General features: G+C 44.1%; 1 protein-coding gene across 2 annotated transcripts in view; it reads right to left on the bottom strand.

Annotated features, from left to right (window-relative positions):
* Positions 1-24,698, bottom strand: part of EVA1A (eva-1 homolog A, regulator of programmed cell death) — a 370,201-nt gene that overhangs the window by 138,636 nt on the left and 206,867 nt on the right. For both annotated transcript variants that reach the window (XM_056563857.1, XM_056563858.1), the window contains exons 4-5: positions 23,225-23,377; positions 19,651-19,794 (exon numbers count right to left, since the gene is read on the bottom strand). In XM_056563857.1, the coding sequence (XP_056419832.1) occupies positions 19,651-19,794; positions 23,225-23,377 (297 nt within the window). The remainder of the gene's footprint in view (positions 1-19,650; positions 19,795-23,224; positions 23,378-24,698) is intronic.

Here is a 24,698-nt window from a genome sequence, read left to right as displayed (position 1 = left end):
CCTTTCTGTCCTGGCGGGCAAAATCAGATGACATAATAGGGGGCCCCCATGCGATATTTGCTTTGGGGTCCCCTTTCTTCTATGTAAGAGACTGACAAATGTTCAGTTTGCCCAGGTTATTGACCTATTACTATTCTGGTGAAAGCTTTCATGCTAGCCAAACCAGAGTCTACTCCAAAATGAATGGTCTTCCATCTGTAGGCAGCTGATTAGATGCCCCAGGTCAGTGGTCTTCAAATAGTGGCACGCCATCTGTTGCAAAACTACAACTCCCAGCATGCCTGGATGGCCAACAGCTGTCAGATTATTCTGAGAGTTGTTTTTTTTATTTTTTATTTGAAAGCTGAGGTACGTGCTCTCAAATCACCCAAGTGCAAGTAAAAAGTGCAAGTGTTCACACAAAAAAACATGCGAGGATGCGGTCTATCACAAGCCCTTCTCCGAAAGGAGAGAGGCCCCCCAACAAACCAAACCCTTCGCCTCCGGGCCAAAAGGCACCTGAAAGGTTCCAGGTACAATGTCCCCTTTCGCCAAAGCTACTCAGGGACCAAAAGTGTTCCCAGCAGACAACTAGGCGCTAAACAGGTTGTCACCAAGGAACCAGTAAAACCAGTTTGGCATCCTGCCGAAACAGGATGCCACGGGGTATAGCAGGGAGGTGAGGAACCTAATTGCCACACACACCACCCCTAGACCAGCAGGAGGGACACCCAGAAGGGCTACCGCACCCTACCAAATCCTAGTGGAGAAAACGAACACAAAAAGTGGACAAAATGACAAAAAAATAAATAAATAAGTGGATGTGCGCAGTGTGTAATACTGCCCGGACATCCGACTGGATCTATAAAAATTCCCTGATCCTAGCCGGAAGGCCGGGATACTAAGGGTGAGTGCCCAGAAGAGTGAGAGAAAAAGTGCAGGCTATGTGCTTTCATTCAAGTGGGGTTGCCAATCCCAAGTGAATTCTGGCACTCTGGAGTCACCACTCCCAGGGCACTTGTGCACCTCGGCCTTCTCTCTACCCGGACCTTAAGGCCAGATCCAGCAGGAAACAGGTCTCATCGGGGAGGACTGCTGTGCTATACAGCCATCCCGTCCTACTGTGTGGTTCCCCATCCTGCCTTGGTGGTCTTCCACACCGCCAACAGGAAAGGTACTACACTTGATCTTAGCCAAAAGGCCGAGAAGCGATGGAGTTGTAGAGTTGTACTTCTGCAACAGCTGGAAGGCTATAGTTTGAAGACCAAGACCACGGTCTTGAATCAAACTTTGGGAGAGTACTGACTCATTGAAGGGATCAGAGTTATTGTGATGAATTTCAGGCAAAGCTTCATGGGAAAGAAAATATGCAAATAGCATAGTAGGCAAACCAGAAAAAAACACTTCATACCATTGAGAATCTTCAATAAAAAATGTGACAGGAGCCAACAATTTCTTTTATATGGACTCCTTGGGGGAGACTTGGTTTGGACAAATATTCAAAAGTCATAACCTCTTCTAGTATCAAAACGTTTCATATTGGAAACTTTTGGATTTTAATGGTCGTAAGTTCTATTTAAGTGTGGAAGCCTAGTAAAATCTGTGATGCCATTCGCGATTCTCAATGTTTTAATAGCAGGCGACAAGTTAGAAGTTTCAGATAAGATGCGAGGAGACAATAGGCAAAATACTTGTCACTCCCAGGCAGCCATGCTTCCTTCACACGTCTCAGTAATATATCAGGAGACCCTGCCGAGAGCAGATGCAGGGAAAATCACAGACAAAAGTCAATTAAGCCTGTAACCTAACGCCAACTCTGGTTGTAAAAGTTCAGGAATCATTTCCCCGTTTTGCTTCATTTACAAGGAGATGTTAGAACAACATCAAGAACTGTCGGACCGTGTGCAAGTACCCATGAGATTTCAAAAAGGTAGAAAAATGTAAATGTAAATGTAATATATATATATATATATATATATATATATATATATAAATTATTTTTCAAATTATATTCATATTTATATTATATTTAATATATATATATATATATATATATATATAATATATATTGATGCCACACACAGATTACTTTATACAGTCATATTGCTCCCCTGTCCCCGTTGAGACTCAATCTAAATTCACCTATCAATGTTTTGGAGCGTGGGAGGAAACCCACGCAAACACAGGGAAAACTTGCAGATGTTGTCTTGGTGGGATTTGAACTTGGGACCCCCAGCATTGCACTAACCATTGAGCCACCAAGCTCCGGTTTCCAGGATAACAGCATCCATAAGTTGGAGATATTTGAGCCACATTCAAAAAGTTTCTGCACTTCTATCTTTTTTGGAAACTGAAGACCGTAGTAATTGGCCTTGTCTTTACGCATTAATAAGAAAACCAAGGCAACAAAACTAAAATCAGTGTCCCCTTTTAGGTCACTCTTGCAATGTTTCAGTTATATCAACCTTCCTCAGGGGACAAAAAAAAAAAGGGGGGATGCTGATTTTGGTAGTGCGGCCTTGGTTTTCTTATTGTGGACCTACTACACCGAACCATTGGAGTGGGCCCTAAAAGGCATGCAACCTATATCTGAAGCGGTTGATATGGCCCTGTTAATATATATTCTGTGCCACTAAAAAATGCGTCTTGTTCAGCTACTATAGAACATAGAACAGGGAACCCCAACCCAGTTGTCAAGACATACCAAAATTTCAGGATTAGAATTTTTTCCTGTTCTATTCCAATGAAGAAACTGAAAAATCCCCGGATGTTGGTGGACCTTAAAGGGGTACTCGGCCCATAGACATCTTACCCCCCATCCAAAGGCTAGGGGATAAGATGTCTGATCGCGGCGGTCCTGCCGCTGGGGACCCCCGTGATCTCCCTGCTACACCTGGCATTCGTTAAGAGCATCGGGTGCAGCGTAGGAGGCTCATGACATCACAGCCATGCCCCCTCAATGCAAGCCTATGGGAGGGGGCGTGACGGCCGTCATGCCCCCTCCCATAGACTTGCATTGAGGGGGGGAAAGGCAGTGACCTCACGAGCGGAGTATGACCGTGACGTCACGAACCTCTGCCCCACATCGTCAGTCATCCGGCACGGAGTGAAGTTCACTCTGTGCACCGGATGTCTGGGGTGCTGTAGAAGAGATCGCGGGGGCCCCCAGCGGATAGGGGATCAGATGTCTATGGGCGGAGTACCCCTTTAAGGACCAGGTTGAAGACCACTGCCATAGCACTTAAACTAGGAACTAGACCCTCCCCCAAAAAGGAAAAGCGTAATTTGAAGGTTTCACAAAAGTGTAATATAGGCAAATTTTTGTGTCCATATTAAGGCCCCACGTCCCAGCCCAACAAAAGGTTTAATGACCTGAACTGTCAGCAGCATAGATAACTAGTAATCCATGATGCTGTCCATTTGAGTTATCAGACCCACAGTGCGGCCTGGGACTTGTGGCCCTAACATTGTCACAAAAATGTGTCTGTATTATGCTTAGGCGAATCTGGTCTTGGGCCCTTTCAGACGGGCCAAGGGGCAGAAGGAAATGACAACCAATCTCGCTGATCAAAGCTTATAAAACCTTTAGAAGGAAAAACAATTGTCCGGCTGGGGAAACTCTGGATCATTCATGCCAGTGGCGTAGCTATAGGGGGTGCAGAGGTAGCAGTCGCACCAGAGCACTGGTGCCTTAAGGAGCCCCAAAGCACATCTGCCCTATAAGAGACCAGTATTATAATTGGCACATGGACCCTGTTGCAGATTTTGCAACGGGGTCCAGAAACTACAGGTTACGCCTCTGATTCAGAAAGCCAAATTCATGATTATTGACCAAACGATCAACACTCATTTGCTCAATCTGCCAATGTTAAAGGGCCTTTTTAGGCATGAGGAACTGGTTGTTGGGAAAAAATAAAACATAAAATTAGGGACACAAGCAGCCATTAGCCCGTAGTAGTAATGTGCTGATGTGTGGTTGTCGAAAAAAAGGTAGAGACTCAAGCAGCCATAAGCCCATAGTAGTCCAGCCAAGTCCCCAAAAACAGCAGGAGAACTGCAGCATAGAACCTTTTTGTGGATGGAATTTATACTTTAGAATCTGTAGGGACAACTGATCAATGCCAAGTGTTAAGACTGAGTTGTGTATGGCAGAAGTCCCAACCAAGTCCTAAAGGTCAACCAAGAGTCCAGGATTTAGATTTTCCCTGCTCTATTCCAAGGGAACAACTTGAAAAACCTGGAATGTTGGTAGGCCTTGAGGACTTGGTTGGGGACCACCGGTGTAGAATAACCAACCATGGCATTTAAAAAATTTAAAAAATTATTATATTATTAATTATATTATAGTTAGATTTGTAAATGACTTTTAAAATCTTAATCTTTCCAGTACTTAGCTGCTGTATGCTCCACAGAAAGTTGTTTTTTTTAAATAATTTTCTGTCTGTCCACAGTGCTCTCTGCTGACACCTCTGTCCTTATCAGGAACTTTCCAGAGCAGGAGCAAATCCCCATAGCAAACCTCTCCTGCTCTGGACAGTTCCCGAGACTGACAGAGGTGTCAGCAGAGAGCACTGTGGTCAAGACTGGAAAGAACTACACAATTTCCTGTGGATCATACAGCAGCTGATAAGTACTGGAAGGATTAAGATTTTTTTTAATAGAAGTAATTTACAAATCTGTTTAACTTTCTGGCACCAGTTGATTTAAAAAAAAAAAAATGGTTTCCCACCGGAGTACCCCTCTAAAATGACTACATGTCAAGTGAATCAGCGAGGGTTTGTTGGATACAGGAAGATGGCCTCCTGCCTGTTTAACGTCAACTAAAAGTTCTTCGCAGAAGGAAAGATTGTATTGGGCTATTTTTCATGGTTTGGACCGGGCTCCTTCGTTCCATACAAGTGAAGTCATATTACATCACATGGTTTCAGAGAATTGCAAACTTCCAACCTTTGTGGTCAGGGTTTCGTGAAGGCCATTTTCCTGTTTCTGCATGACCACCGTGCCATGAATATGTACGCGGGAAGAAGAAGAAGAAGAAAAAAGCCATGAAAAATGGATTTGCTGGATTTGGTTTGGAAAATCCCAGACCTCAACCTCACACACTTTAAAGGGAGAACTGGAAAGCCGACTGTAATTCAAGACTGAATGGACATACATCTGAAAAGAAATGTCCCAGAATTTGGCTGGGTTCACATCACGTTTTTTGCCATACTGTTTTCAATCAGTTTTTCTAAAGAAAACATTATGGCAAAAAAAATGACGGAACAGTATGAGAAAAAGTAAACCGTATGAGTTTTTAAACCGTATACAGTTTTTTAAAGTTCATACAGTTCCGTCCGCTTTTATAAAAAAAAAAAAATAAAATAAAATAAAAATTATATATATATATATATATATATATATATATATATATATATATGTGTTTTTTGAAACTTTTATCCATTTTTAATGGGAGGGGTCTTGGGTGGGGACTTTAGGATGCAAATGCACATAAGCAAAGTAAAAACCGAATACGGTTTCCCGTATGGAACCGTATACATGCGCGTTTCCCATTGAGGTCCATCGCATGTGGTTGCTGTACGGTCTTTAAACCGGAGACAAAACCGTGGTCAACTACAGTTTTGAGTACGGGAGAAAACCGTATTGCAAGCAAACCGTACGCAACCGGATGCATACGGTTTTCAATTTTTTGTCTATGTATATGGTTTTCAATATGGTTCCATACGTTTTCAATAATGAAAACTAGAGATGAGCGAACTTACAGTAAATTCGATTCATCACGAACTTCTCGGCTCGGCAGTTGATGACTTTATCCTGCATAAATTAGTTCAGCTTTCAGGTGCTCCCGTGGGCTGGAAAAGGTGGATACAGTCCTAGGAGACTCTTTCCTAGGACCGTATCCACCTTTTCCAGCCCACCGGAGCACCTGAAAGCTGAACTAATATTTGCAGGATAAGTCATTAACTGCCGAGCCGAGAAGTTCGTGACGAATCGAATTTACTGTAAGTTCGCTCATCTCCAGTGAAAACGTATACGGGATATGTACTTGAAAAACGTTGTGTGAACCGACCGTTAGTAATGACCTCCCTGAAGAGTTTGGAAGGGGATGGCTTCATGGGGGCATGGAACTTGGCAACATGACCACCAAACATGAAATGAGTCCCTTTAAATTAACAGGTACCCTTTAAAAGCGGTGGTCTTCAAACTGTGGACCCTCCAGCTGTTGCAAAACTTCAACTCCCAGCATGCCCGGACAGCCAACGGCTGTCCGGGCATGCTGGGAGTTGAAGTTTTGCAACATTTGGAGGGCCACAGTTTGAAGACCACCGCTTTAAGGCATCTCCAACTACATGTCATATAGTAATCGATGGGAGATTTTATAACAACTTGTTTAGAGGAAAAGTTGACCAGTTGCTCATAGCAACCAATCAGATCGCTTCTTTCATTTTTCAGAGGCTCTTTTCAAAATGAAAGTAGCGATCTGATTGGTTGCTATGGGCAACCGGTCAACCTGTCCTCTACACGGGTTTTGATAAATCTCCCCATTGTATGTAGAGTACATAGTACAATAAAAAAAAAAAAAAATGGTTCTACTTTATGAAATCCAGCACCAAGTGTTCCCATTCCCTACATTGCCACTACAGGCTAAATAAGGTATTACACAAAAGCCCATTGTAAATCCATATTCTATGTAATCCTTGTTATGAACGGGGTCCTCCAGAGCAGGAGATACTCTTGGTGACCAAGTGTTCTCATCTCCTACATCGCCACCACAGGGGAAATTAAAGCATTACACGAGGAGGCCCATTGAAATCAATGGATATTCTAAGTAATCCATGGCAGCAATGGGTCCTCCGGAGTAGGAGACACTCTTGCCGATGGTGGTGAGAAGGGGGTCAGATCTGCCTCCACTCCGTGCCCCAGATTGTCTCACACAGGCAATAACGTTACCCTTCACAATGGATTATATTTACTGGAACCAGCAAGAAAGATTAGGCAGCAAAAGATCATAAGAGATAAAGCTGAAGCAGGAGATTCCATCAGATTTCATTAGTGTTATCTTGTAAATGGTGAAACATGAAAGGGCCTGGGGGGGGGGGGGGGGGATGTGCAGCTCTGGAGTATAGTACAGGATATAACTCAGGATCAGTACAGGATAAGTAATGTAATGTATGTACACAGTGACCTCACCAGCAGAATAATGAGTACAGCTCTGGAGTATAATACAGGATATAACTCAGGATAAGTACAGGATAAGTAATGTAATGAATGTACACAGTGACCTCACCAGCAGAATAGTGAGTACAGCTCTGGAGTATAATACAGGATATAACTCAGGATCAGTACAGGATAAGTAATGTAATGTATGTACACAGTGATCTCACCAGCAGAATAGTGAGTACAGCTCTGGAGTATAATACAGGATATAACTCAGGATCAGTACAGGATAAGTAATGTAATGTATGTACACAGTGACCCCACCAGCAGAATAGTGAGTACAGCTCTGCAGTATAATACAGGATATAACTCAGGATCAGTACAAGATAAGTAATGTAATGTATGTACACAGTGACCCCACCAGCAGAATAGTGAGTACAGCTCTGCAGCATAATACAGGATATAACTCAGGATCAGTACAAGATAAGTAATGTAATGTATGTACACAGTGACCCCACCAGCAGAATATTGAGTGCAGCTCTGGGATATAATACAGGATATAACTCAGGACCAGTACAGGATAAGTAATGTAATGTATGTACACAGTGATCTCACCAGCAGAATAGTGAGTACAGCTCTGGAGTATAATACAGGATATAACTCAGGATCAGTACAGGATAAGTAATATAATGTATGTACACAGTGACCCCACCAGCAGAATAGTGAGTACAGCTCTGGAGTATAATACAGGATATAACTCAGGATCAGTACAGGATAAGTAATATAATGTATGTACACAGTGACCTCACCAGCAGAATAGTGAGTACAGCTCTGGAGTATAATACAGGATATAACTCAGGATCAGTACAGGATAAGTAATATAATGTATGTACACAGTGACCTCACCACCAGAATAGTGAGTACAGCTCTGGAGTATAGTACAGGATATAACTCAGGATCAGTACAGGATAAGTAATGTATGTACACAGTGACCCCACCAGCAGAATAGTGAGTGCAGCTCTGGAGTATAATACAGGATATAACTCAGGATCAGTACAGGATAAGTAATGTAATGTATGTACACAGTGACCTCACCAGCAGAATAGTGAGTACAGCTCTGGAGTATAATACAGGATATAACTCAGGATCAGTACAGGATAAGTAATATAATGTATGTACACAGTGACTTCACCAGCAGAATAGTGAGTACAGCTCTGCAGTATAATACAGGATATAACTCAGGATCAGTACAAGATAAGTAATGTAATGTATGTACACAGTGACCCCACCAGCAGAATAGTGAGTACAGCTCTGCAGCATAATACAGGATATAACTCAGGATCAGTACAAGATAAGTAATGTAATGTATGTACACAGTGACCCCACCAGCAGAATATTGAGTGCAGCTCTGGGATATAATACAGGATATAACTCAGGACCAGTACAGGATAAGTAATGTAATGTATGTACATAGTGACCCAACCAGCAGAATAGTGAGTACAGCTCTGGAATATAATACTGGATATAACTCAGGATCAGTACAGGATAAGTAATGTAATGTTTGTACACAGTGACCCCACCAGCAGAATAGTGAGTACAGCTCTGGAATATAATACAGGATATAACTCAGGATCAGTACAGGATAAGTAATATAATGTATGTACACAGTGACCCCACCAGCAGAATAGTGAGTACAGCTCTGGAGTATAATACAGGATATAACTCAGGATCAGTACAGGATAAGTAATATAATGTATGTACACAGTGACCTCACCAGCAGAATAGTGAGTACAGCTCTGGGGTATATTACAGGATATAACTCAGGATCAGTACAGGATAAGTAATATAATGTATGTACACAGTGACCCCACCAGCAGAATAGTGAGTACAGCTCTGGAGTATAATACAGGATATAACTCAGGATCAGTAGAGGATAAGTAATGTAATGTATGTACACAGTGACCTCACCAGCAGAATAGTGAGTACAGCTCTGGAGTATAATACAGGATATAACTCAGGATCAGTACAGGATAAGTAATGTAATGTATGTACACCGATATTAGGTTTTGTATCTGTACATAAACTATAAAACTGTGCTCGGAGATTCATAGGCTTGAGATCACAGCGCTGAAATCACTTATAAAATGAAGATATTTGGTGACAGATTCTTCAGAGAACAATATAACAAGGCATTTGTATGTATATTTCTATGGGAATGTATATGGGGTTGTTGTACTATGATAGGCCTCATCCCACCTGTCTGTACTTACACTTTCTCACGTGAGCCCCTTTATACCAGATCTTACTTCCCGCATAGTGTTAAGAGGATAATGTACATAGCTGCATTATATCTAGATATCATAAGAAAGCTTCACTGACATGTACAAGCAACTGCAATGCCCGTGGGCCAGAAACTCTGCTTTATTTTCAGGAACTCTAATCCTTTCCTCCACATATAACCCGCATGTGTCCGGGCCAGGAAGAGCTGACTAGGAAAGGAATATCTGTCCCTCCAGGCTCCTGACCCCATGTCTATGCTTGTATTGTGTAGAAAGGGTGAATCAGCAAGACAGCTCTGACATCCAGACTACAGCAGGGGAAAGCGCCAAGAAAAATTACTTTGTTGCTCCACAGCACCATCTAGTGGACGGACTAATGTATAGCACAAACAGATTATTTTTTTTGCACAGTATTTGATCCTTCCCCCATTAATGATAAGAAAGCAGAGGTAGCAGTAGGGACGTGCACAGACATTTTTTTTTGGGGGGGCAAGGGCTCAAGTAAAAAAAAAAAAAAAAAAAAAAAAAAAGGGGGGCACTTTTAATTTAAAAAAAAAAAATTTTTTAACCCCTTAAGGACCAAGCCCATTTTAACCCTAAGGACCAGGCCAATTTTATTTTTGCGTTTTCGTTTTTACCTCCTCACCTTCTAAAATCCATAACTCCTTTATATTTCCATCTACAGACCCATATAAGGGCTTGTTTTTTGCGTGTCAAATTGTCCTTTGCAATGAAACCTCTCATTTTACCATAAAATGTACGGCGTACCCAAAAAAATAAAAAAAATTTAGGGAGGAAATTTTTATGAAAACCACAATTTTGCACATTTTGGAGGCTTTTGTTTTCACACTGTACACTTTACGGTAAAAATGACATGTGTTCTTCATTCTGTGGTTCAATACGATTAAAATGATACCCATGACTAGATACTTTTATATTTTTGTACCGCTTAAAAAAATAAAAAAATCTAAAACTTTTTGTACAAAATCAGTAATCTAAAAATCACCTATTTTGACCACCTATAACTTTCATTTTTCCGTATATAGGGCGATAGGAGGACTCATTTTTTGCGCCGTCATCTGTACTTTTTATCGATACCACATTTGCATATATAAAACTTTGATAATTTTTTATAATTTTTTTTTCAAATAAAATGTGACCAAAAAAGCAGCATTTTGGACTTTGTTATTTTTTACGTTTACGCCATTCACCGTACGGGATCATTAACATTATATTTTGATAGTACGGACATTTACGCACGCGGCGATACCAAATATGAGAAAAACAGAATTTTCATTTTTATTGGGGGAGGGGATTTTTAACTTTTTTTACTTTTTATTTTTACATTTTTTCAACTATTATTTTACACTTTTTATGTCCCCATAGGGGACTATTCATAGCAATCATTTGATTGCTAATACTGTTCAGTGCTATGTATAGGACACAGCACTGATCAGTATTATCGGTGATCTTCTGCTCTGGTCTGCTCGATCTCAGACCAGAGCATAAGACCCCGGGAGACTGTCGGAGCCAGGTGAGGAGACATCCGGCCGCCATACTAGATGATCGGATCGCCGCGGCAGCACTGTGAACGTTCAGATCATCCATTCAAAGTGCCGCACTGCCGCAGATGCCGATCACAGATGTCTGCCATTACCGGCGGGTCCCCGGCTGCTACTAGCAGCCGGAACCTGCCGTGTATGACGTGAGCACTGTTCCGATGGTCGCAGTCATACACAGGACGTAAAAGTATGTCCTGGTGCGGGAAGTCCCGCCAAACCAGGACGTACATTTACGTCCGTGGTCGTTAAGGGGTTAAAAAAAAATTTCCAGACGTTAAACACCTCACAATTTCTGAATCAAGGGACCTCCGGCAGTTCTGTCAGCTGAATAGGACCTGCAGGTCCCAATCAGTGAGGGCATTATAGAGTAGGTGCATTCAAAGGGCAGGGGCTCAAGCCCCCTTTTGAGTCTGTGTGTGCATGTCCCTGGGTAGCAGTTGTATCCGGACCTGGGTGGCTATGTCCCTGCGCTAAGGAGTCAAGACTACTAAATAAATTCCGCTCTGCAAATACATAGTGCAAATGGGCCCCAAGGAGCCAAATGCAAGGGCGGGGGGGGGGGGGACGACAACAAATTAATCAGAATGTCTGCAGAAAGCCAATGGCTGTCTGGGCATGTCAGGAGGGGGCACAGTTTGGAGACGGCCGCTCCAGAGACTATGCCAGTGTTTTCCAACCAGGGTGCCTCCAGCTGTTACAAAACTACAACTCCCAGCATGCCCGGACAGCCAAAGGCTGTCCGGGCATACTGGGAGTTGTAGTTTTGTAACAGCTGGAGGCACCCTGGTTGGCAAAGACTGGGTTATTCTCTAGTATTGTATGATTCTTTAGAGCTGCACCCTCTTTCTCATTTCTTTGCATTATTTACATGGCTTCGTTTTTCCTACATTTTTGGGGCCCCTAAACTCTGACCGCCATGGTGTCAAAAAGGAGTCTTAAATGGGCACTGTCAGATACAAAAACTTTTGATATGTTGTAAAGCATGTATAACCAATAGGTTTTGCAATTGCTTTCATTAGAACATTTTCAGTATTTCATCCTGAAAAAGCCAGTCAAACAACTGCCCCCCCCTGCCTGCTTGGACACATACTAGTCCTGCTGTGTCCATGCATCATCACCTATGTCATGGACACACTTCCTTGATTGACAGCTGTGAGCGCAGGGCTGGAGGAAAAATCCTCCCACTGTCATCTTGTGTCCCGCTACTGTCAGTGAGGAGAAGCTGGGAGTTGTAGTTTTGCTAATACCAGGGGAGATGTGAGCAGACAGCATACTGAGGGAGGGGGCGGAGACCTGCACAGTGAGGCCACGCCTCCTCCCTTTGAGAGGAATTCAGACTAGTGAGCTAAATTAAAAGTGTAATAAAAAAATAAATAAAGGTGCTAGACACATGAAAATTAGATGTACATGGTCAGGATTAGGTACTGAGTGATGGATCCAACAAAATTATTATTTTTTTTTTAATATGACGGGTACTCTTTAAATCATCGTGACCAGTCCTCTGAATCTTCTCTTTACATTTCTTTTGCTGAGGAAAAGCAAGAGCCCGGAGCAGAGTCCTCCACAGACATCCATCTTCCCTCCTCACATTGTCTACATTGGTCACATCTAAGAGAGTCATTGTTCGAGGCCCTGGTGTAAAGATGGTGCTGAACTGTCGGCTATACTATGCTTCATTGTGGGGTACAACAGGTGGTTTATACAGCTCCTGGACTACATGGAAAACTTCCCAAAAGCAGGAGGGGGCCTGCCATATTAATTGGGAATGGCTTTTCCAATGGGGTAAAATATAGCAAGTGATCATACTGTAAGTAAGGCCATAGCTAGGGTGAGGAGAGCGAGGCACGGGCCTTGTGTGCAGCAGCGGACGCCTCACTTGCCCCTTTAATGGTCTATTCACACGTACGGTATTCTGCGCAGATTTGATGCACAGGATTTTCTGCTGCAGATTTTAAACTGAATGACTGAACACAGCTGGAAATCCTGCGCATCAAATCTGTGCAGAATACTTTACATGGAAATAGACCCTAACAATGTAAAATGAACCGTGTACGCATCCCCACTGAGTATTGTACAGGAGCAGGAAGTCTGGGTGTTAATAAGACTTCCTGCTTCTGTAATGCAGTGGTGCAGGACTGAGGTGTGAAGTCTGTGTGACCTCCTGCAGCTTGTTGATGGTAAAATGCGATGGTCCTGAGGACTACGCGTGATGAAACGGAGGTTGCAAAGGGCTTGGACTCCGGATCGGATGGAAGGAAAGTAGAACTTTTAGAGGGAGGGGAAAAAATAATAATAATTACCTACCTACTGTGGATATCTACCCTATAGGGAAATGGGGGGGGGGGAGGCAATTATCTGCCTATCTACTAGGGGCTTCTATCTAATGGGAGGGGGAGGGAATATGTACCCACTGGGGGCATCTACCTTATGGGGGGGGGGTTACCTGCCTAGTGGGGCCCTCTGCCTAATAAGAGAGGGATAGCCTACCTAATGGGAGGGTGTTTATCCTCATACTGGGGGCAATTTTCTGTTCTTCCTAGAGTCGCAAATGTTGCTAGAGAGTGAGTGATCGATACTGCTGACGTTTTAAACAATCCAGTTTTTTGGGGGAAATCCTGTTGGTGCAGCCCGTCCAAGAGTGGCAGATTTGGGGAGGCGTTTTTTTTAAATTGTCCCAATGTTTCCTTCCCCCCCAATGTTTTTAATAAACTGATATCACTCATAGCTGACACATTACTGCCCCATAGGAAAGACCCTGTTCTACAGGTATCAGACCATAGAGCGATGTACAGGCTGCCAATATGGATTGGTGGTGATCTGGCACCAGTTTCCCATAACCTGTCCTGCCATAGACCTCTGTCTATCACTGATCAGTCTGACCATACTATAGGGCCTTCACTGTGCACCCCTGGGTGGGGGTATACGTGTTGTAATAGAAGTAGAAAATCTACAAGTACTGTGGGCCAGATCAAAAAATAAATAAAGTGACTAATGTATCACACGACCGCAGAGGAATCTACATGAGATGTGTCATAACGCTGGAAATCTACTCATTATTTACTGTAATCCTCAATTGGTATGAACTATGCAAGGCCCCCACCCCCCACATATGCTTTTCATAACAATGGCTTTACACAGCACAGTATCAGTTCACGGTTTATGGGAAGTGAGCGCTGCGGTACTGGCGAGGGCACAGGTGCCTTTGATCTGGGTGACGCAGATTGAGTAATGTAAATGCTCCATTGTGTGAGTCAAGGCGAAGCATGTGGGCGTCTATAGCGTCCTGGCAGATGGTCGGTGGAGGATCCAGTGTCTGACCTGTAAACTGTATATACATCTGGGAAAGGAGTCAATGGAGGACTGTGCGCAAGGTTATTACAACACCTTCTCATTCCATTGTTGGAGAGTCGTTACACATCCCACCTGGGATTGGGACCAGTAGTGTGTAATAAAATACAACGCTCAGCTGCTGTTATACATATGATGGGAGTTGTAGTTTAGCAACAGCCACAGTTTGATGCCCACAGACGACTGTCATTAGTTATCGCCTACCTCCCAACCATCCCAGATCCTGCAGGACATTCCCACTTTTGCGGTGATTCCCCGCCGTACCGGATCGGCCCCCACGGAACTGCATCTACAGTTAAATGTGGAGCTCGGTGCGAAGTTCACCCTGTCAATCACTCGTGCTCGCTGGCTACATTTAGCCAGCAAACGCAAGAGGTCGGGCAGAGCTCTTCCTCTGTGCTCCGACGCACGGGTGACGTCAGACACCGGAGTGCAGAGGAAGAGGAAGCCATGCTACAGGAGCCACCATGTTCTCCAGAGTTGAGTTGTAGCCGGAAGAAATCATGGGGTCTGAGCTGGAGAAGAAAAAGGTGACCGACCTCGATCAGAGAAGATGTCACCTGATATAACTGTATGTAATCTCTTATATGGTCTGTAGTGGTAATGATGGGGGTTGTTGTCAGTCCCCTGATATAACTGTATGTAATCTCTTATATGGTCTGTAGTGGTAATGATGGGGGTTGTTGTCAGTCACCTAATATAACTGACAACAACCCCCATCATTATCACTACAGACCATATAAGAGATTACATACAGTCAGCTGATATAAATGTATTTAATGAAAAAAATATTAATGAGAGTACCCATTTAAGGGCATGGCTGTATAGGGTCTTTGACCCTGAATTTGTCATACCTCTCATTAGATAATTGACCCCCTCCAGCGTCAAGAGGAGTTTAAAATGATATTGAAAGTAGGCTTTCGAGCCCACTTGGTGTTACCTTCGGCCATTGGAGCCCACTGGGTATTCTCCAGCCCTTCCCCTATTAGTCCCTCCCGTCGGTGTGCCGGTCATCACCTCTACTACCTTCCCATTGACAGCCACTAGGCTGGATTACAGTACAATGGGGGGGTTGAGATGGGAGTGACTAACAGGTGAAGGGCTGATCTGTGTTCGAGAACACCCAGTGGGCTCCAATGGCCGAGGGTAAAACCAAGTGGGCTCCAAAGCCTAATTTCAATATCTTTGTAAACTCATCTTGACGCTGGAGAGGTCAATTATCTAAATGAGAGGCATGACAAATTCAAGGTCAAAGGCCCTATACAGCCATGCCCTTTATTTCCTAAAAAGGATACTATAAATCCTAAAAACCCATTGACAGGTCTGCTTTAACGCCAGGCCCACGCTTACCACCAAAACCTCTGCTGTACCTAAGCCACATTATCAATAGTATTGTAAATCCATGTGTGTGCAGCAGGTTCTATTCCACCTCCTCTGTACTAAGCCTTCGTATGGCTGACTAGTGTGTGTTTATAGGAATATGATCCAATTACCTAAACAGCGCACAGATAATAGATGGAGAGGCCATTCATCCAGTGGAGAATTATCCGCCAGCTATACAAGCAGCAGGCAGTGTGTTCCTTTCATTAGAAGTGGTATAAAGCGCTGGACAAAGCGTAGGCGTGGAGGTGCCATTAAGTAGATGGCAGGGGTACTCCACTGGGCAGCGCTCGAAAGTAAATGTTCCAAACGTCGTTTCTGGGCTGCAGGTGGCGCCCCCCTCGGAGGGGAGCTTCTACACACTCTCCTTTCAGTAAGTACACAGCATCTACAGAGAGTGTTTCTCACTTTGGAGGACAAAATAATAATTGAAATTGTAATACTAAATACAACCTGTGGAGGCACTGTAGAAAAATTAAACACTTGCTGTTAAGTACTGCCCCTGATTATAGCCAATCGTGGCAGATCCTGTAGTCAGCTTATCTTCGGGGAAACTTTATATTATTATGGTGCCTCACAAACACTAGATCCAGTGAAGGGTGAGAGAGAAGGGGGGGGGGGGGAGGGACGGGGATCTTATAACAATTGTTAAAGTCCTATGTGAATTAATTATGTTTAACACTGCCTAAAGTCAGATATATCTACGAGCACCTGCAGTGTACATGTACTGCAGAAACCTAATGTAATTAATGCAACCCCAACATGTTTCACCACCCTACAGGCATCTTCAGGGGAGAGATTATGGTTATAGATTTATCATCTACATCCTCTACATTTCTATTCATGTCCAAGCTATGACATTTTAGTAATGTGCCATTACTTCATCAGCCTGAATACTCTATCAATGCTTCCGTGCCAAGAACCCCCTACTGGAATAAAATTACATGAAAGCAAGTCAAGGCTATAATCCCAGCTTGGCACCTCCTGGAGACCTAGTGCACCAGCTGAGGATCTGAACCTTGGCAGCATGCTCTCCACGTACTGTATACATAGAGATATTTCTATATGTTGGTGTATTCAGCATGCGAAGGAACTCCGAGATGAAGAGGATCTCGCCAAGGTTTAGATCCTCAGCCTTTGAACCATGTCTCCAGGAGGTGCCCATGCTGGGATCATAGACTCCCACACAGACAGATAGGTTTTCAGCCGCTGCTCATAACATACCAGGCCCAGATGGGACAGGTGTAAATATGTTGTTAACATGATCCGCTGACAGCTGCCCGCCATCTTTACACCACTAAGAGGGGATCATTTCTGCACAGTCAACAAACAGTCTGAGAGCCGAGCAGAGTGAATGTGGAGGTCAGCGGAGGATAGTCTTACACATTACACCCATTCATTCCCATACAGAAGCACACACATTACAGGCACGCCATCCTCCCCATGTCTGCAAGTCATTAGGTATTGTGTGAAATGCATTCGGTCATTACTGAAAAGTTGCAGAAATTCCTTATGGGGTATTTTACCTTTTTACTGTTTTTTTTTTTTTTCTCTCTTTAATTTACAGTGGGATTTAGTTTTTCATACTTCCAAAAAAATAATATAAAAAGGAATGCTTATTTTAATGATATTTAATACTGTATACTGTATTTTTCGCCCTATAGGACGCACCGGCATATAAGACGCACCCAATTTTAAAAGGTGCAAAATCTAGAAAAAAAAAAAAGATTCTGCACCCAACAGTGATCTTTAGAGATGAGCGAACTTACAGTAAATTCGATTCGCCACGAACTTCTCGGCTCGGCAGTTGAGGACTTATCCTGCGTAAATTAGTTCAGCCTTCAGGTGCTCCGATGGGCTGGAAAAGGTGGATACAGTCCTAGGAAAGAGTCTCCTAGGACTGTATCCACCTTTTCCAGCCCACCGGAGCACCTGAAGGCTGAACTAATTTACGCAGGAAAAGTAATCAACTGCCGAGCCGAGAAGTTCGTGACGAATCGAATTTACTGTAAGTTCGCTCATCTCTAGTGATCTTCAACCTGCGGACCTCCAGATGTTGCAAAACTACAACTCCCAGCATGCCCGGACAGCCAACGGCTGTCCGGGCATGCTGGGAGTTGTAGTTTTGCAACATCTGGAGGTCCGCAGATTGAAGACCACTGGTTGGAGGTAATACTCACGTGTCCCCACCTCTACGGACCCGTCACCGCTGCCCTGGATGTCGCTCCATCGCTGTCGCCACGTCCCCGGGGTGTCCCAGACGCTCCGGGAGTCTTCTTCCGCAGGATCCACGCTCTCCGTCGCAGTCATCACGTCGCTACGCACGCCGCTCCTATTAGATGATGGGACCGCGTGCGCGACGACGGAATGACGTCGAAGGAGAGCGCCGCCATGCAGGGGATCCCGGCACGGAGCAGACACCGAGGAGGCAGGTAAGGTCCCTCCCGGTGTCCTGTCAGCTGTTCGTAATGCCGTGATTTCACCGCGCCGCTCCCGAACAGCCCGACCGAGCAGCCGGGTTACTGTCACTTTTGCTTCAGACGCGGCGGTCAGCTTTGATCGCCGCGTCTGAAGGGTTAATACAGAGCATCACCGTGATCAGTGATGTCCTGTATTAGCAGCAGGTCCCGGTCATTGATGGCCGCAGGGACCGCCCAGATAAGTGTGTATTCGCCGTATAAGACGCACCAACCCCCCCCCCCCCAGTTTTGGGGAAGAAAAAGTGCGTCTTATACGGCGAAAAATACGGTACATTTGGACCAGTGTGTTAATATATACAAAAAAAAAAGTAGTAAATAATAACTATATAAACGCCAAAAACAGCACCACTCTTGTCCTCAGGTTGTGTGTGGTATTGCAGCTTAGGTTCCATTGAAGTGACCGGAGCAGAATTGTAATACCACACACAACCTGAGGACAGGTGCGGCGCTGTTTTTGGAAGAAAGCCGCTATATAATTTTTTTTTTATTATTATGCAAAACCCCCTAAAAAGGAAACATTTACTCAAAATAACCTCTTAAAGGACACAGGGCATGACTAGCACGCCTCTGTGCTCACTCCTGTTCTATCAGACTGCAGCATGAAAGAGAGGAGGCGGTTACGGAGCAGCCTGCAGTGATTGGATGAAGAGACCCAGCAAAGCAGACTATGAGGAAGTGAATGCATGATGAGGGTGGGCTCAGTACTTTCTTGGACACACCCCTTCCTGACCAGTGGATGTCAGAATGAGTTAGCAGCAGAACAGAGATTTGTGAGCCATATACAGAAGCTAGACACAAAATCTGCATGACCTAGTGAGTAACATAGAAGCATTATTTTTTTCTGTGATCCGACAGGTACGCTTTTTGTCCTATCAAGGCCTCCGTTCAATTCAAGCCATGGGCTTCATTGACATAATTGAGCTGGTTTACTGCAGTCAGATCAAGATGGGGAGTGAAGCGCACAACCCACGCTTCTCCCTGCTATAGTTAAAGATTGGTGGGGGTGTCAGCACAGAGACCCTGAAAGATTAAAGCTTTGTTTAAAAAGATGAAAAGGTTTGAAGGGGTACTCCGCTGCTCAGCGTTTGGAACAAACTGTTCCAAACGCTGGAGCTTGTGACATAGCACCGCCCCCCTCAATGCAAGTCTATGTTAGGGGACGTGACGGCTGTCACACCCCCTCCCATAGACTTGCATTGAGGGGGCGGGGCTATGAAGTCACAAGCTCACGGCGCCGGCTGCAGCGTTCGGAACAGTTTGTTCCAAACGCTGAGCAGCGGAGTACCCCTTTAAGCAGATAGAACAAAATAATACGACGTATCATCATAACATTACAACAGCACCCCCTGGTGGGACAAAGTCATAACTCAGAGCCTTGACGCTATTATGTTTTTAATAATCAAAGCCCATTTAGCAGATCTTTTTGCACAAAATATTACAGACAGAAGAAAACCAGCGACTTACCACATGTGTAGATGACATTGAGGTGTTTGCGGATCCCTGGATAACACGGGTCTCCGAATTCATAAGTGCTGGCGTAGACACTACAAGTGCGTCTGCCCTGGCAGCGCTTGGTCATGAGCGACAGGGCGGAGGATGACTGGCACTCTGACAAGAACAATAGGTGTAATTGTTACAATGTATCATAGCAATACCTCGGTAAACTAAATACACATGAAGCTTATTAGACTAGAGGCCTTTTTGTCAAATGAATGGACAGTATACCTAAGACATGATGGACCCCATTAAAGTCAATAGGGTCCATTAGGCAAAGTTTGGGTCCTGCTGGCCTTTATGTCGATTCCCCTAGAGCAGTACCTCCCAACAAGGGTGCCTCCAGCTGTTGCATAACTACAACTTCTAGCATACCCTGTCCATAAAGGCCATGTGTGAGCGATGGGTTTGCCAGGTCTGGCCAAAAGCCTGTGAGGTCCTTGTACAACTTCTCCTCACAGAAGACTGTTCCTTATCCCAGGAGACCAGTGTTTTCCAACCTGTGTACCTCCAGCAGTTGCAAAACTACAACTTCCAGCATGCTATGTGCTAAAAAGTATAAATATATATATTTTTGTTTTGTTTTTTTGTTTTAATAAAATCCTCCCAGAAAAAATAAAAGGGATGCAGTTTCGTTTTTAATGTATTTTTTTTTTTTAAATAAAATAAGATGCACCCAAATTTAGTAGTGTTGAAACCTTACTGACCCTTAGAATTAATTTAGAATGTCAGTTTTATAGTAAAAGGTATTGACACCAAAAAATTGCGCAATTCCATTTTCAGTTTCTCGAATTTTGCCCTACAAAATCTTGTAATCGCTTCATCATACATTATATGGTAAATAAAAGGGTGCCAGTAAAGAGTACAACATTTCCCTGCTTAAAATATACCCTGATACAAATCTGGCAATAAAAAAAAAAAATTAATATATGAAAGTGGGAGGAAGAAATTGTTAGCCAAAAATCTAAAATTAGGGGGGTTGGGAATTGTTTAATTTGCTCCCCCTAACTATTCGAGGAAACAAAAGAGATTAGGAGTTGGATTTCTAACTAAATTGTCCTATGGAGATCAGCAGCGCCATACATGGTCTTCTCTCCTAGTGAAATGACTTCATCTTTGGTAGCCGAGGTGTTAACTCTACATAAATCATTCATCTAGTTTAGGACTTCATGACAAGTGAAAATTTAGCTAAAACATTAGCAAAAAGATACATCAGGTCACCAGACATGTCAACACCCAAAATTGGTGCAGACACAATATTGTAATGTTTAGGTTACAGTGTAATTGACGAATTCTACCGAACAAGGACTAGAATAATTGCTTCAAGAATCCTGAGCCGTGACCTTCACCAGAGGTCAGACCTGTCACCGCATGTAACCACGTACATACAGGGGCTGGGCGCACTTATTGGGAATCAAGCAAAAAAGTTAGGAGCCAGCATCCCAGACATCACGTAACATGATGTTATATGAGCAGTCATTGGTGTCACAGTCATTAGTGTCCCCTCATCTCCTCTTCGTATCATAGTCATTAGTGTCCCCTCATCTGTGCCACAGTCATAAGTGTCCCCCTCATCTCTCCGTATCACAGTCATTAGTGTCCCCTCATCTCTCCGTATCACAGTCATTAGTGTCCCCTCATCTCTCCGTATCACAGTCATTAGTGTCCCCTCATCTCTCCGTAACAGTCATTAGTGTCCCCTCATCTCTCAGTGTCACAGTCATTAGTGTCCCCCTCATCTCTCCGTATCACAGTCATTAGTGTCCCCTCATCTCTCAGTGTCACAGTCATTAGTGTCCCCTCATCTGTATCACAGTCATTAGTGTCCCCTCATCTCTCCGTATCACAGTCATTAGTGTCCCCTCATCTCTCCGTATCACAGTCATTAGTGTCCCCTCATCTCTCCGTATCACAGTCATTAGTGTCCCCTCATCTCTCCATATCAGTCATTAGTGTCCCCTCATCTTTCAGTGTCACAGTCATTAGTGTCCCCTCATCTCTCCGTATCACAGTCATTAGTTTCCTCATCTCTCAGTGTCACAGTCATTAGTGTCCCCTCATTAGTGTCCCCCTCATCTCTCCATATCACAGTCATTAGTGTCCCCTCATCTCTACGTATCACAGTCATTAGTGTCCCCTCATATCTCAGTGTCACAGTCATTAGTGTCTCCTCATCTCTACGTATCACAGTCATTAGTGTCCCCTCATCTCTCCGTGTCACAGTCATTCGTGTCCCCTCATCTGTGTCACAGTCATTAGTGTCCCCCTCATCTCTCCGTATCACAGTCATTAGTGTCCCCTCATCTCTGTGTCACAGTCATTAGTGTCCCCTCATCTCTCCGTATCACAGTCAGTGTCCCCTCATCTCGGTGTCACAGTCATTAGTGTCCCCTCATCTCTCGGTATCACAGTCATTCATGTTTCCTCATCTCTCCGTATCAGTTATTACAGCCCCCTCATCTCCCCCGTGTCACAGCTATTACAGTCCCCTCATTTCTTCACCCCATGCCCCCCCCCTGTGTGTTTTTTTTTCTTTTTTTAAGTAACTTACTTACTCCCGCCTGTGCTCCCATACTAATTCCCCATTGTGCCTCTGGTAGTCAACATTGAATGTATTCAGTCAGCGCTCTGGTGTCATGTGACTGCCGCAGCCAGTAAGCAGCCCTGCTGTGATGCTCTGAATGGCTGCTGATTGGCTGCAGGGGTCGCCTGATATCTGCTCCTGAAATACTGGAGTAACCGCTGCAGGCAGAACAGGGGGAGGGGGGCTTAGAATCAGCCAAGGAACTAAATATGGACACCGCAAAACTTAGTCGCCATGCTGACCTGTACCCTGGGATCTGTCAAGTTCTGGTATATACTCCGTAAGGGCCCTTAACTTATCTGCATCATACAGTCAATACAAGGTCTTCTAGGGTAACAGAGTGCACCAACAATTTCCTATATGGGTGTATCCTTAAAGGGGTACTCTGCCCCTAGACATCTTATCCCCTATCCAAAGGATAGGGGATAAGATGTCTGATCACGGGGGTCCCGCCGCTGGGGACCCCCACGATCTCTGCTGCGGCACCCCAGACATTCGGTGCACGGAGCAAAGTTCGCTCCGTGCCGGATGACTGGCGATGCTGGGCGGAGGCTCGTGACGTCACGCCCCGCACGTGATGTCACGGCCATGCCCCCTCAATGCAAGTCTATGGGAGGGGCGTGACGGCCGTCACGCCCCTCCCATAGACTTGCATTGAGGGGGCATGACCGTGACATCACGAGCGGCACGTAGGCAAAGTCACAAGCCTCTGGCGCTACACCTAATGCTCTAAGCGAACGCCAGTTGCAGCAGGAAGATCCTTTCGACAGGGGATAAGATATCTAAAGACGGAGTACCCCTTTAACCATTCAACCTGAGCCTCCTTGTTTGTGAATAGAATGCAGGAACTGCAACAAATAATGACAGATTTTTTATTTTTTTTTATTTTAGGAGGAAATGGTCTTTAAAAATGACAACGTCTCTCTGGAATTTACATAATTTTGGATCCTACAGTCTTACCTATCATAGGCATGTCCTGGTTCTGGAATGGACACTCCAGGCCACCACCCTGAAGTCTCCCGAATGTAGCGGAGTAGATGGCGATGACTGTGTGTCTCTTACAGGTCAGCTTCAGGCGGTCATCCTCACAGGCCACCTTACTCTTATATTCATCTGTCAAGACAGCAGAAAGTGGTTACTATTCCCCAAAATATAATAATTAATAATAGACCAGTAGAGTCCTAGCTGGCACGGCAATCTTAGATTGACCCCCTCCTCCGGAATCACAACCCCCAGGTTCCTCTGTAATGATGAAACTACTCACGCTCCCAGCGTATATAACCAGCGGTGCCCAGTCCATATACATAGAAATCCAAGTGTATGATATTGGAAGAAACTTCCACCAACGGTTTTGTTTTTGGAGCGGCAGGTGACACAGTTGCATTAGGATAAGCAAGCGACAATTGTTTTGCGCTTCCTCTCGGCTCACTAACATCACGTCACTAGTCTGCACCTATATACATACATCATGGCGTGACAGATATTCTTTCAGTCATGCGTCACCTATTACCTAGGTAAGTTAGGACACTCGTCTAATGCCCAGTGGGAGGAGCCTCGATCCTGCTCTGAAGGGCCCGTTAATTACAATTTGTTGGCGACCCTGTTGAACAATATAGTAGGATCTATGCTTCTACCAATATGGCATTTACAAATTGTGCCACAATTTTTTTTTTACATGTTGTTAAAACCGTCCACCTATACACCAATACTATAGTGAATACATTGTTGCTAAACCTAAATACTAGAATTTCTAACCCAAAAATCGTAGTATACTATGGTTTTAGATCCGGTCACAAAACCGGATAAGGGTAAAAAATGAGCCGACCTGAGTCACCGTTTCACTCCGGTTGGCTTATCAAAGTAAATTGATTTCAGCGCCGATCTGGCTGGGGTATGGAAGCGCACGGTTTTCCCCCTTCCCCAGCTGGATCCGGCAACCGTACAGTGAAAACGAGGTGTGAACGCAGCCCAATCCATATCTAATTAAGTACAAACACCTGCGCAGACTAAATTATTACATAAATCATTGTGCAACGAAATTTAAGAAAAAACACAATTGTGTGACTTTTGGGGGCTTCCATTTCTACGCAGTAAATTTTTCAGTAAAAATGACACTTTATTCTGTAGGTCCATACGATTAAAATGATCCCCTACTTATATAGGTTTGATTTTGTTGTACTTCTGGAAAAAATCATAACTACATGCAGGAAAATGTATACGTTTAAAATTGTCATCTTCTGACCCCTATAACTTTTAATTTTTCTGCGTATGGGGCGGTATGAGGGCTCATTTGTGCTGTGATCTGAAGTTTTTATCGGTACCATTTTTGTATTGATCGGACTTTTTGATCGCTTTTCATGATATAAAAAGTGACCAAAAATACGCAATTTGGGAATTTTTTTGCGCGTACGCCATTGACCCTGCGGTTTAATTA

This window comes from Hyla sarda, chromosome 3 (genome assembly GCF_029499605.1).
Source record: "Hyla sarda isolate aHylSar1 chromosome 3, aHylSar1.hap1, whole genome shotgun sequence".
In the NCBI taxonomy this organism is placed as follows: Eukaryota; Metazoa; Chordata; class Amphibia; order Anura; family Hylidae; genus Hyla; species Hyla sarda.
Note: the sequence above shows the minus strand (reverse complement) of the source record. Positions and strands in the feature narration are given on the sequence as shown.